General features: G+C 52.9%; 4 protein-coding genes across 4 annotated transcripts; 2 read left to right on the top strand and 2 right to left on the bottom strand.

The window, feature by feature from the left end:
* Nucleotides 1–116: 116 nt before the first annotated feature.
* Nucleotides 117–1937, bottom strand: BBK36DRAFT_1164681 (general substrate transporter; the record flags this gene model as incomplete). Its single annotated transcript, XM_024894675.1, has 4 exons — nucleotides 117–247; nucleotides 322–1407; nucleotides 1477–1656; nucleotides 1724–1937. The coding sequence occupies 4 exons, from the start codon at nucleotides 1935–1937 to the stop codon at nucleotides 117–119; spliced, it is 1611 nt and encodes a 536-aa protein (XP_024753440.1).
* A 977-nt stretch (nucleotides 1938–2914) lies between these two features.
* On the top strand, nucleotides 2915–5611 carry BBK36DRAFT_1164680 (glycoside hydrolase family 3 protein; the record flags this gene model as incomplete). Its single annotated transcript, XM_024894674.1, has 3 exons — nucleotides 2915–3008; nucleotides 3093–5112; nucleotides 5206–5611. The coding sequence occupies 3 exons, from the start codon at nucleotides 2915–2917 to the stop codon at nucleotides 5609–5611; spliced, it is 2520 nt and encodes an 839-aa protein (XP_024753439.1).
* A 352-nt stretch (nucleotides 5612–5963) lies between these two features.
* On the bottom strand, nucleotides 5964–8214 carry BBK36DRAFT_1109450 (hypothetical protein; the record flags this gene model as incomplete). The annotated part of the gene is made up of 6 exons (XM_024889477.1): nucleotides 5964–6756; nucleotides 6813–6852; nucleotides 6919–7046; nucleotides 7103–7496; nucleotides 7610–7902; nucleotides 8030–8214. 6 exons carry the CDS (start codon nucleotides 8212–8214, stop codon nucleotides 5964–5966), a joined length of 1833 nt encoding a protein of 610 aa, XP_024753438.1.
* A 3095-nt stretch (nucleotides 8215–11309) lies between these two features.
* BBK36DRAFT_1173342 (hypothetical protein) lies at nucleotides 11310–12542 on the top strand (the record flags this gene model as incomplete). The annotated part of the gene is made up of 2 exons (XM_024895852.1): nucleotides 11310–11955; nucleotides 12037–12542. 2 exons carry the CDS (start codon nucleotides 11310–11312, stop codon nucleotides 12540–12542), a joined length of 1152 nt encoding a protein of 383 aa, XP_024753437.1.
* Between the last annotated feature and the right edge of the window lie 871 nt (nucleotides 12543–13413).

Genomic DNA, 13413 nt, shown 5'->3' with positions numbered 1-13413 from the left:
GACTATTAGCTTCTACCGTCCATGATGTTGACTCAATGAAGTTCCCTTGGACCATATTGCAGAAAACGGACGTTGATATAAGATTTTGATGGCAAATGAATAAGAGAAAACACCCCTCAGACCTTGGTTGAGGTCTTTTCTTCGTGCAACACCTCGCCAACCTCCACAGCCTTGTCGGCTTCGTCATGGTGCACGACCTTTTCGACGGCCATGACGGCCTGGTCTGCAAGAGTCTTGTCCTCGAACACTGTAAGAATGGAAGGGTCAGCGAACAGGATCTGCAAAGACCTGAGCAAGAGCAGGAGCGGAGAGGAAGCTTACAGAAAGACAGTTCTTCCAAAGTCCGACCAGCCGTCTCGGGGAACAAGAAATAGACAAAGAGAATCTCGAACCCTAGCCAGCAGCAGTAGACAATCAGCCATCGCCAGCTGATGTTGTCCAGCCCGATCGGGTTGACAAAGGTAGCGAAGAAGCCGGCAAGACGGCCAAACAGCTGGAAGACGGAGATACCGCGGGATCGCTCGGCATAGGGCCAGAGCTCGACCATATACGTGTAGGTCAGGGCATTGTAGCCAATGTTGTAGCAGGGCTGGTACATGAAGATGAAGAAGATGGTGGCGGCACCTGCAGCCTTGTTGGGGTGTCCAGTCGCGTTACCGGCAATGCTGCGCTCCATGGTCACAGTCCAGCAGATGTATACGACGAGCAGACTGCACGTGCAGACGAGGTACATGGTGCGGCGCTTGAAGCGGTTGACGAGCAACGATACGGTGACACCAGCGACGAGTGACCAGCAGGCAATGGCAACGTTGATCTTCTGCTTGAAGATGGACTCGGTCTGTCCAATCATGGCCAGGAGATCTCCGAGGTAGTACGAGATAAGGGTGTTGCCGGACCACTGAGTGAACAAACCGAGGAAGCTGGAGATGAGTGTTCGTCGTCGCATACCGGCCGTCTCGAATATGGACATCCAGTTCTTCCTAGAGTGCTCCGCCTCAAGCTCAATGGTGGTGGTGATTTGGGCCATCTCAGCGCGGACAAATTCAGAGTCCTGGTCGCCCTCGGCGTGATACTTGACGAGGATGTCGTTGGCCTCGGCGACCCGCCCCTTGGTGACGAGCCATCGGGGGCTTTCAGGCAGCATGAAGACGAACACAATCTGCATGACTGAGGGCGCCATTTGCAGCAGAGAGGGAATACGCCAGGCCCAGTTGCTGGCGATGTTGTTGGTGCCAAAGGTGATGCCGGCGGCAACGATCTGGCCGATGAAGTAGGCGACGTTGAAGAGCGAGGTGAGGACAGCACGCTCCTTGGGGTAGCTGAGCTCACCAATGAGGGACGAACCGGAGACGATGCAGGTTGGGATACCGAAACCTAGGATGATGCGGGCAACAATGTACATGGCAACTGAGACGGAGTGTTAGATAAGGTTGTATTAGGCAGATCATGCGCGTATGTATGTATATCACGACTGACCGTGCTGAGAGAAACCCTGAATCAGGGCGCCGATGATCATTATGACGGAGCCCCCCACGATGGACCAACGGCGACCAAATTTGTCGTTGACAACGGGGATAAAGGGCAGGGACAGAATGGCGCCCAAAGAGTAGGCAGCGGCGATGATGCCCTTGAGGGAGCCCTGGGGGTTGTCAAAATCTGCAATGCCGTCAGTAACGGAGAATAGGGGTTATAAGGGTTATAAGGCCAGTATAAGACAGCATACAGTCAATCCATGAAGGCACAATCTGCAGCGCATTAATCATCTGGGAGTCGAACCCAGATGTCAACTCGATGCCCATACATGCTGGAAAGAGAATGAAGTAGAGATTTCTCAGATTCGGCTTCCTATACCAGGCAACCTTGTCCTCGTTCGCAATCTGGGTGACAATGGGCTCGGAACCCCCCGTCTCCTTGGTGGTAGGCTTGAGGATACCCATGGTTGCAGCAGCCCGTTGCAGAGATAAAAGATATTGATTGCTTATAAGAATCAAAGTGGTGTTCAGGGCTGGGCTGATGGGGATACACGAGAGAGAAAAGAAGGCCTCAAGGGTGAGATGGCGGCTTCTTTTTATTCTCGAGACATGTCTGTCCTCGGTCTGGACAAAAGGAGGCCAAGCTCGTGGCCAATGGCGAACTTTTCAGCCAAAAATACCAGACCACTGTTGCAGACTCCCACCAGTTACGCCGTTGCCAAGCGCAGACTAGCCTGCGCTGAGAGAATGGTTGCACACTCCAGTCGTCAAGGGACCGGGACAACTTCAGCTTCTTTCCCTCTCTTCTGCTTCGGTTGGCGTGATTCTTCCCCTCAAAATCGCGGAGTAAGTCTGGGGTTCTGGGGAATGGGAAACAATACTTTCAAGTCGGGGGCTAAAGAAGCTACGGGGAGACTCCCCGAAGATGACTCCAGACAACCGCAGGATTTTAAGCTCGTAACCCCACACCAGCCCGGACCAGGCCCAGCAGCGGTCGTAATAGGCGTGGCTTTTAGCCTCTTCAGGCCGGCTATCCCTGTCGACAATTGGGAGAATTGGATCCGCCTCCATGGGGAACCTCCGAAATTTCAGAAAAAGGAAGAGGCAGAAGCCGAAAAAGCGTTTAAAGCTCCACATGACTGGAGGAGGGACGGCAATATCAGACGAGTGAATCTGCGGCCCTTCCATCCTCACCGAAGCCCCCAGTATACATCTAACGCACATGCTATTGCGTACTGATGGAGAGGAGTTTTAGTGAGGAGTGTAGGTTATTCGTACATAAGAGTCGTTTATAATAGAAATCTCACACCTCCCCCCTCTTTCCTCTTGCCCTCTTGTTCCTGATTTCTTAAACGTGTACGAGTTTTGCATTTCCTTTTTCTTTATTCGCCTGTTTCCATGACCAGACAAGCGGCGCTCGTTTACATCTCATCCTTCTCAATATGGGCGAGTGGCAGCAGGCGACCACGATGGGCTTTGACGTAGAGCACGTCCTGTCTCAGCTGAGCCAAAACGAGAAGATTGCTCTCTTGTCCGGTGAGTGATCATGTTCTTACTCGAGACTAGCGTCATTAAGACACCACCTCTTGTCAAATATGAGCTGACATGCTACGACTATAGGCATTGATTTTTGGCATACCTACCCCATTCCCAAGTACAACGTCCCGTCAATCCGCCTGACAGACGGCCCCAACGGCATCCGAGGCACAAAGTTCTTTGCTGGCATTCCTGCTGCTTGTCTGCCATGTGGAACAGCCCTGGCCTCTACCTGGGACAAGCAGCTGCTGAAGAAGGCCGGAAAGCTGCTCGGTGATGAGTGCATCGCAAAAGGCGCCCACTGCTGGCTGGGCCCAACCATCAACACTCCGCGGTCCCCTCTGGGTGGCCGCGGCTTCGAGTCCTTCTCGGAGGATCCGTACCTGTCCGGCATCCTCGCCGCATCCATGATCCTCGGCTGCGAGAGCACGGGCGTCATATCCGCCGTCAAGCACTTTGTCGGCAACGACCAGGAGCACGAGAGGCGAGCGGTCGACTGCCTCATCACCCAGCGGGCTCTCCGAGAGATCTATCTCCGACCTTTCCAAATCGTAGCTCGAGATGCAAAACCCGGCGCCTTGATGACCTCCTACAACAAGGTCAATGGCAAGCACGTCGCCGATAGTTCCGAGTTCCTGCAGGGCATCATCCGGACAGAGTGGAAATGGGATCCCTTCATTGTCAGCGACTGGTACGGCACTTATACCACTATAGATGCTATCAAAGCCGGTCTTGATCTTGAGATGCCTGGCGTCTCTCGGTATCGCGGCAAATACGTTGAGTCTGCCCTGCAGGCCCGTCTGCTAAAGCAGTCCACCATCGATGAGCGTGCTCGCCGCGTGCTCAGGTTTGCCCAGAGGGCAAGCCAACTCAAGGTCTCTGAGGTGGAGCGAGGCCGCGACTTTCCGGAAGACCGTGTTCTCAACCGCCAGATCTGCGGCAGCAGCATTGTCCTGCTGAAAAATGAGGATTCTTTCTTACCTCTCCCCAAGACCATCAAGAAGATCGCCCTCATTGGATCTCACGTGCGGCTACCGGCCATTTCTGGAGGAGGCAGCGCCTCTCTTCTCCCTTACTATGCTATCTCTCTATACGATGCCGTGTCCGAAATTCTGCCCGGTGCCACCGTCACGCATGAGGTCGGCGCCTATGCCCATCAAATGCTGCCCGTCATCGAAGCGATGATCAACAACGCCGTGATCCACTTCTACAACGACCCCATCGAAGTCACAGACAGGAAACTCCTGGGCAGCGAAAACGTCTCCTCGACGTCGTTCCAGCTCATGGACTACAACAACATTCCAACGCTCAACAAGGCCATGTTCTGGGGTACTCTCGTGGGCGAGTTTATCCCTACCGCCACAGGAACCTGGGAGTTTGGCCTCAGTGTCTTTGGTACAGCGGACCTTTATATCGACGATGAGCTCGTCATTGAGAATACAACACATCAAACGCGCGGTACAGCCTTTTTTGGCAAGGGGACGACGGAGAAAGTCGGCACCCGGGAGATGGTGGCCGGAACCACCTATAAGCTGCGTCTAGAGTTTGGATCTGCCAACACGACCAAGATGGAGACGACCGGTGTTGTCAACTTTGGCGGCGGTGCCGTGCATTTGGGCGCCTGTCTCAAGGTTAGCCCGCAGGAGATGATTGCGCGGGCCGTCAAGGCCGCGGCCGATGCCGACTATACCATCATCTGCACGGGACTCAGCGGCGAATGGGAATCCGAGGGCTTCGACCGGCCACATATGGATCTGCCCCCTGGAGTCGACACCATGATCTCGCAGGTTCTCGATGCCGCGCCAAATGCCGTGGTCGTCAACCAGTCGGGCACCCCGGTCACTATGAGCTGGGCCTCCAAGGCGAAGGCCATTGTGCAGGCTTGGTACGGCGGTAACGAGACAGGCCACGGAATCTCCGATGTGCTCTTTGGCGACGTCAACCCTTCAGGCAAACTGTCCCTGTCGTGGCCGGTCGATGTGAAGCACAACCCGGCCTACCTCAACTATGCCAGTGTTGGGGGACGGGTCTTGTATGGAGAGGATGTTTACGTCGGCTACAAGTTTTATGATAAGACGGAGAGGGAAGTTTTGTTTCCATTTGGGTAAGCTTTTTTCTTTTCTCTCACTTTGTGGCTTTTATCTTGTGGTCTTATTTTCGCTTTTTCTCTCTGCTTTTTCGTCTGACAATTCTGCAGACATGGGCTATCATACGCCACCTTCGAACTCTCAGATCCTACCGTCAAGACGGTCCCCGAAACCTTCCGCCCGAACCAGACCGCCGTCGCCATCGTCAAGATCAAAAATACGAGCAACGTCCCCGGCGCGCAGGTCTTACAGCTGTATATTTCGGCCCCCACCTCGCCAACGCACCGCCCTGTTAAAGAGCTGCAAGGGTTCGAAAAGGTGTACCTCGAAGCCGGCGAGGAGAAGGAGGTGCAAATCCCCATTGACAAGTACGCCACCAGCTTTTGGGACGAGATTGAGAACATGTGGAAGAGCGAGGAGGGCACGTATGACGTGCTTGTAGGGTTCTCGAGTCAGGAGATTGTGGGCAGGGGGAAGCTAGTGGTGCCCCAGACACGATTCTGGACGGGATTGTGAATTGAACGCCTGGGTAAAAGGACCCTAGAGAAATCTTAACATACTTAAGGCAGCCAAGCGGCAATACTTGGGCGTCTCGATAGATAGAACTCATGCATAGATGGACAACATGGGAGGTTATTGGGAATTGGAGTCTATTCAATCAGCTGCACATCCAAAACGTGGCTGTTCATTCGAACACATGGCAAGGGCAGGCATTCTCGTTTAACCCTGAGTAGAGTACAACGCTACTCTTCGACTGTAAAGACAGATAGAGAAAACCTTACTTGGGCGCTTGAGTAAGCAAATTTATGTGAAGAAAACCACAGGATGGGTGTGACATAAGGTGATATTACTGCAGGTATGTAAAAAGTCACGTCTTCTTCAGCCAGTCAAGCAGCACACCCAGCTCCCGAATCCCTCCTCCCTGATCCCCCCATGTCTCCAGTCTCTCCTGTACCATGTCGACACACTCTCGCCACATGGGTGGAACTAAGACGTGCACCGCAGACTCGACGCCCGCCTGCTTGCCCCGGTACGCCGCAATCAGGCACAGCGCGTGATTGAATCGTACCCGGCACGCTCCCCACGATCCTGGATGCCGGAAGAAGGGGTTTTCCGTCTGGATCCGGTAGACGCTTAGCCGGAGACCGAGAGAAGCGTGCGCACCAAATGTCTCAGCCTGAGAGCGCGTCAGGCGCATCCCGCCGTGCAGGCACATGTACAGGTACGCCCGGCACAGCAGCTCGCGCACCTCGGCATATCTTTCGCGCATCAGCTTCACCAGCTCGGGCTCATCTGGCGACGGACGGGAGTCGGGTGGGATATGGAACCTGAGGGCTGGGGGCAGGCAGTCAAGCCACTGCTGCAGCTGGCCCTCGAGCTTCTGCAGCGTCTCGGCCAGCTGTGCGGCCGTCAGGGAGTCGATGGTTGGTGAAAGAACAGTGGCGGCGCTGCGTGTGCGGTTGAGCAGCCGCCGCAAGGATATCTCGGCAAGGTAGTAGTAGTATGACAATGTGGTGGAATGTACCGTGAAGGCATCGTGGCGTGCCTCCACGGGGCTCTGTTCGAAACTTTCGATGGTAGGAAAAGTAGGTAGAGCGTAGGGGAATGATGACTCTTGCAATGTGCACGGCGGAAGGCCGTTGAGCTCATGACGTACTTCGCTAAGGCCGTAAGTTAGCTTCAAGGAAAACAAAGGTACGTGAATTCTACTTGCCACTCAGACTTGAGGCACGTCCAGTATAGCCGCTGTTCAAGACCTGCATGATATGTCAATGACCCCTCTCAATAAGAGACGATGTCTGAAGTAGTCCGATGACACGTACTCTCTTCTTGCTTCGGCCGCTGCGTCTTCCCATCAGAATGCTTCAGGTTGTACGCCTCCCACATCATAGATGCCGTTCTGAACATCTTCCATCCAGGTATTGGCTCAATATTGTACTGATACCACATTCTTTTCACGTCACTCATCAGATCAAGCTCCACTTGACATCAGGCAAAGGAACATACCCAAAAAGGCAAAAACACACGACGCCGAGCAGCGAGTCGTCCAAGTAGGCCGTCGACATTCGCTTCTGCGCCATGGCAATGTACATTAGAGACTCCCTCATCCGATGATCCGGCACGGCCATGGTCACTCGCTGTCTGGGATAGAGATCCAGCTCCTCGTCCGTCTCCACAGTCCGTCGCTCATCGTCGGGATAGTTGCCCCAAGCGGCTGCCAAAGCAAACACCAGGAGCACTAGGCACGACGTAGCTGACCAACCGAAGCCGTTGTCTAGGACGTGTGCAATATGCGCATCCAGCTGGTCCGCATCGACAATAGGATTCTTTCCCTGGATCTTGCTCATATAAATGTCCCGCAGCTCAAACATGCGCTCTGGAGATGGGTTCGACACTTCTACTAAGAGGTTAGCAAGACGTCCAGCTCGACCACAAAGTCATTTCCATCCACTTTGGTTAGCAATTACTAGTGATCAATCTGCGTTCAAGTGCATAGCCTCATTCTCAACATACCAAGATCAGAGGGCTTCGGCTTCTCGGCGTATTCCGTCGACGGAAACGTGCTGACTGGTCTCTCCTGTGGGAATACGGACCAGCTCAGAATCATATCGGAGCCCGTGATTGGAGTCCAGGGAGTGTCTTTTCGCGACATGGTCTCCGAATTCTCGCCGTCCATGTCCAGCAGCCGAGCCAGCTGGTCGGGACGCTGCTGCTGGAGGCCATTTCGGGCACCATCTGAGAGAGCGGCTAGTAGGCGCCCCTGTTCCTCCACCGCGCTGAGGATCTTCTTGCCCCATGTTTCGAATCTATGGGATGCAACTCCCTCATCAGCACATGCTAGTGTTTGATACTGCAGGGCAAGTAGAGAGAGGCACGTGGCCAAGCGCCCGCCCCAGGCAGTCTGTGTGTGTCCTTGCTTGCTTGCGTGCTTACATGGAGAAAGGATCTTTATCAGGATATCTGCAGCTCAGGCCGCGCTCAGCGCACTTCGCGCATGTCGGGCGAGCAGAGTCGCACCGTGTCTTGCTAACGCGACATGCGTCACAGGCAGCCAGGATCCTTGTATGCGAAGGAATGTCTTTGGGACGCTTTCTCTTCTTACTGCTATTCGTGTCCATGGACGCATTAGGCTGTGTTTGAGGGCTGATGCTGATGCTGTTGCTATTGCTGTCGTTCGACTCCATTGTACTGCTGCTGCTGCTGCTGCTTTGCTCTTCTTTGCTTTCCTCTTTGTCTTCTTGTTCACCTTTTCGGTGAGGGTATCCCCTGCAGAAAATACCAAGGTAAGCGAATCACCCGTCACCGAGACCAGGCCTTTTGCGCGAGAAGAGAACGTAACAATCTGCTGCTAGGCAAATTACGATAAAATAGATAAAAAGAAATAGAACCGTGATGGTCGTGGGGAGCGCTTAGCGTTCTCACTCCACATGCAGGCAGAATGTAACCTTTTATGCGCGTCTGGATTGGGGTAATCGAGACCAGTCTGCCTCTACTACCCCACGTTATGGAATCGCTAGCCGTTTGTTGCAGATGCGGGACGAAGGACCCAGAGACATGAACAGAACGTGACGGCGCTTTCGGGCAAGTAACTGATCGGATTTTGTGCGATGTACAGATTTTTTAAGACAAGAGCTGGAGACAAGGAGTCTTGATAATCACAGGCAAATGAAGGGTTGAATGACGGCAAATTCACTTCCATACTGCCGGCTGAGGTAGAATCTGCATCTAGGAGGAAGTCAGCAACGCGGAATTACAATGGACCGGCCTGCCAATCGGAATCGTCACCTGAATAAGGTTGTTCGCCCTGCAAGAACGAGAAGCTCGTCTGCTGATGGATGGATGTGTTTACCCGCAGATACTGAGAGCTTCAATTTACAAACTTGTATCTCTCAATGTATCGACTAAATGATTTGCACCCGGGGCTTTAACATTTCCCTTTCCTTTTTCCGCGCACTGAAATCGTGAGGAGTTAGATTTGAGAAGGGAGCTCATCCTCTGTCCATGTTACTCCAGCCACGCGATGCTAACCTGTAACAAGTGCATTTTATTCCAATAGCAACCCACAACTGCTCTTTTGACTAATAGCGTCAATTGACAGTGATCAGATGGTATTGATAACTACATCTCTCTGTACTGTTTCAATTGATCCGAGCCTCGTCTCTGAGTGCAGTGCATCCGACATGGTATCTCCTGCGGATTGCAACAAACCCTCATACTCAAGCTGCTCCCCACAAAACAATTCTGTGCTTCCCATTGTCACACGCCAAATCAACTCCTCGGAATTTCATCTTTCAAATAATGCTACGATTGACTACTAGAATCATGGCGATTCCCTCTTCGAAATTCATTAGCCTCACTGGCTGGCCAGAGCTTGCCATCACGTCAACCTAGGTATTCATCCATCACGTTCAGGTGTAGCTCCGCTGGACGCTCGCAAGTGCGTGTTATGGCAGCGCGTTTGCGGAGGGAAACGGATACTACTACCCGTTGGTTCCACTTTCAGTAACCAACTGTTCGGCTCCAGCCTCACAGTTGGTCACGAAAACACTGTTCCACCCCAAAAGCCATGCCATTTTTTACTACTAATTTCACAGGATTTTACATATAATAAAAAAATTAAAATATTAATATAAAATAAAAATAAAATATGCCTAATAATTAGAACACTCTTTATAATAAGTTTAATTAAGGCACTTTTTATTATAGGGGTTGTGGCTGCTGTAATGGCTGGTTGATTTTTGTTGTATTTGGCTGTGTTCAGTCGCGTTTATTAATTTTTTGGCGATTAACGAGAACCGCGAATATAGCTGCAGCGGATGCCTAAAATTAAGAAAAAAACGCGCCTAGGGCATAAGATCAATCGTTTAACATCGATTTCGATATTTTCAGTCGTTTTCTATGCATTGCGGTAGGTATTCATGGCTTCGCGGTTGTGGATCGGTTGTTATAGTCGTGTTGTTGTTTTTTCTAGGTTCATATTGTATGGAAAATACACTATAAAGCGACCTGGAACAGCCTTTCAGGGTGGAACAGGGTTTTCGTGACTAACTGTAAGGCTAGAGCCGAACAGTTGGTCACTGAAAGTGGAACCAACGGGTACTATAATTCGCGTTCTCGCTTACATCCTCTCTCGACAGTCCTCGTATTGACAGTCCTCGCATTGGCCCACATATTCCTTGGCACCCCTTGTTCCTGGCTCGGCGCGTATGGGAACAAGCAGTATTTCCGGGTCCGTACCCACGCCGTCGTTCCGTGAAACCTAGAATATTACCTACTGAGCGACAATGGCTTCATCCTGCGGTTACTGAGTCTAGACGCCGTAGGGCTCTGGTTTCACAAGTGTCTGGAATATCCAAGCAACTACATCCTTGATATTTCTTCCCCGCCGTCGCTTCCGCAGATAAACACAATCCAGCTGGAACAAGTCTCGTTTCATGCTTATCCGATATGACTTCTTTGGCGCGCCAATTGCCTTTCAACATTTGGGTGGGAGCGTGGTGCTGCGAGATGCCATTTGCGAGATGCGGCGACGAAAATGTATCGGTTGCTTCTGCGATGGTGCGATGCATTCGCGACGCGTACGTACCTTATGATGAACTACCTACCACCTCCTGGGGAGTGAGTTGAGCGGCGTCAATGCAAGCTGCAAACATTCAGCAGACGCTGGGGAGTGAGGACGTGACTTTGAAGCTACGTCTGCATCTTTATTCTATTACTACGATCGTCCCAATTTTTGCATTTGCGAACAGTGCTTCCGAGTACCTGCTGGATCATTCATGGCGAGCAGTACTGGAAGTCCCCGGCCTTCAAAGAGCGTACTCTCCGCAAGTCCTCCTGAAACCGCGGGGCAGATTGCAACCCCTTGGCTACCGCGCGGGCTGCGAGACGGTAGCGCAGAGGTGAAACGGGACTGGTGATGGTATCATGTAAACAGCAAGGGATATTTCGTCCACGATGGCTTCTAAGCGATGTCAGTCTAATGATATATAGGCAAACATCTCCTGTTGGCATTTATCCCGCTGTCAGTTCTTCACCACACATTTCCATCTACCATTCTCTTCGGTCATTTCAGAGTGTAACGCATCGCCGGACGATTGCCTCTGCCTCTTTTCGTTCTCCTTGTATTGATTGCAAATTTCTTTACCCTTTCTTTCTTCTTGTTCATATTGTCATCTTTTCGTGGAAGGTCCTGGCCCAGTTCTAAACCTTCAAGATGAAGGGCAGTCTTCTCTTTCCTCTCCTCGCCATCACGGCAGAGGCCCGCTTCGGTCAGGAACAAGGCAACGGCGCCATCGCCGCCATCGGGGCGTTGACAGACCTCGGACAGCCAGGCCAGGCCGCGACCCTTGCCGGCAATTCGATACAGTTCCTCCTAGCTGCTGCCAACCCTTGCGGCAAGCTCACCCAGGCTGATCTCATCCTCACCCAGCTGGGCACCAGTGATGCCGCCGTCGCAGCAGCCCGAGGCCTGGTGGCGGCTGAGCAGAATTTCAACCCGTTTGTCGTCAGCGTGCCGTCCATCTGCTCAGACCCGACGCTGCCCAAGTCGCCGGAGCTCCGTGGCGTGGTGCCTCTGGTCGACCCTGCGGTTGGTGGATCGGACGTCGAGAACAAGAACGCGGCGGCGTCCAAGACGAAGCCCTTCGCAGCCGATGGCCTTAGCGTTGCTCAAGTCATGATCAACAATGGATTCTCGAACTTTACGTCTGTTGCCGCAGATGGTACCGTGGAGCAGGCCGCGGGAGGATCGGGAGCCGGCTCGTCGTCTAGTGCACCAGCTGCTTCTGCTTCTGCTGCCGCTTCTGCTGCCACTTCTGCTGCTCCGCCGGTTACTGTTGCCGACGGACAGGCATGCAACAGTATCCCAGTGCCCACGACGATGATCACCATCACCAAGACGGCTGTTGTTGCGTCTGCAACTGCTCAAGCTTCTAGTGCAGCACCGGTGCCTTCTTCTGATAGCAACACTGCCGCTCAAGCTGGAAGCTGTACAGGCAGCGGAAGCACCTTGGCCTGCTCGGCTCCCCAAAGCGGCTCCGGCGCCGTGAAAAACGCCGTGACTGGCAACTTTGACGGCTTCGTGGCCTCGACCATCGAGGGTCTTGACTTTGGCCTCTGTGTGCCCACCATGAAGTTTGAGGCCGGGCTCAACGGACGCTCAGACACCGAGTTTACCTTTCAAGCTGTTGATCCGCTGGTCAACAAGGGACAGGAGGAGGCTCTCAACCCCAATATCATCACCAACCGGATCCACGACCAACTCACCAACGTGTGTGGAGCGAATGCGGCAGCAAAGGCAGCGGCTGCAGACGCACAAACGAAGATTGCGGCGCTGGGCACGAGAAATGCTGACACTGCCAATACCTGGAACCAGCTTCTTGGATTTGCTGGCGCCAACATCAATCCCGACAATGCGCCTCAAGCGGGACTGGTTGGACACACGTAGAGTCATGCATCTCACGGATTTGCCGTGAATGTTGACGAGTGCGGGGGGGGGGGGGTGTATGATAAGCAATGGGATTGTACAACCATGGCTATAGCGTGCAAAAAGAGCTGTCTAAAGACCAAATGTAAAAAAGAATTTAATGAAGATGTCAGATGGATTCCATCCCAGAATGCACCTACAGTGACTTGGTAGAAGCAGTGACGAGATGCGACTTCTCACCGATTGTGTGCAAAGGATGGACGAAGAAAGCACGGCAATCCACAACCCAGCCGTCGACGTTGGTATTGTCAGCCCTTCCTGGAAGCGTTCGTCTGAATCAGTGGCCAAAATGAACGTGCAGTTTTTCGACAATTACTCCAATGACATCTACATGCCGGCTGGCGAGTATCACACCATCTGCTGCGAACCGGGCTGTCAGGCGTGGATCCGAACGCGTTTAGAATTCGGCAACAGATCGGTCGCAAATCCACGGCGGCTGGTCGGTTCGTAGCCTTGTGCAAATAAAGAATGTGTCATGGAGGACGCTCATTGCCAGTGGACGTTGACGTCTCACAGGCCGCCGCTGAAGCCTGGGGAACATGACATCATTTCCCCGCGTGTCTGCCTTCCGCCCTCGAAATGATCGCGTTGTTCTTTGATCTCTTACGAAGTTCTCGTTGATACGCATGCGTTCGAGCCTTTGTCGTCTTTCTGCCGCCGAGCTGCGCTTCCCTTTCTGCGGTGTATCAACGTCCATATCCGATGGCGAGCTATTCGTGGAGTTCTTGTCAAATCGTTGGCAGCGGGGCCTTGCGTGAGCGCCACCGGACGCCATTGTGAGTCGATCCAAATGGAGCAAATCCGATCTAACCACAAGCTGGATCTCCTTCGC

The sequence above is a fragment of the Trichoderma citrinoviride genome (genome assembly GCF_003025115.1).
Source record: "Trichoderma citrinoviride strain TUCIM 6016 unplaced genomic scaffold BBK36scaffold_1, whole genome shotgun sequence".
NCBI lineage: Eukaryota > Fungi > Ascomycota > Sordariomycetes > Hypocreales > Hypocreaceae > Trichoderma > Trichoderma citrinoviride.
This window is presented reverse-complemented; position numbering and strand designations above follow the sequence as displayed.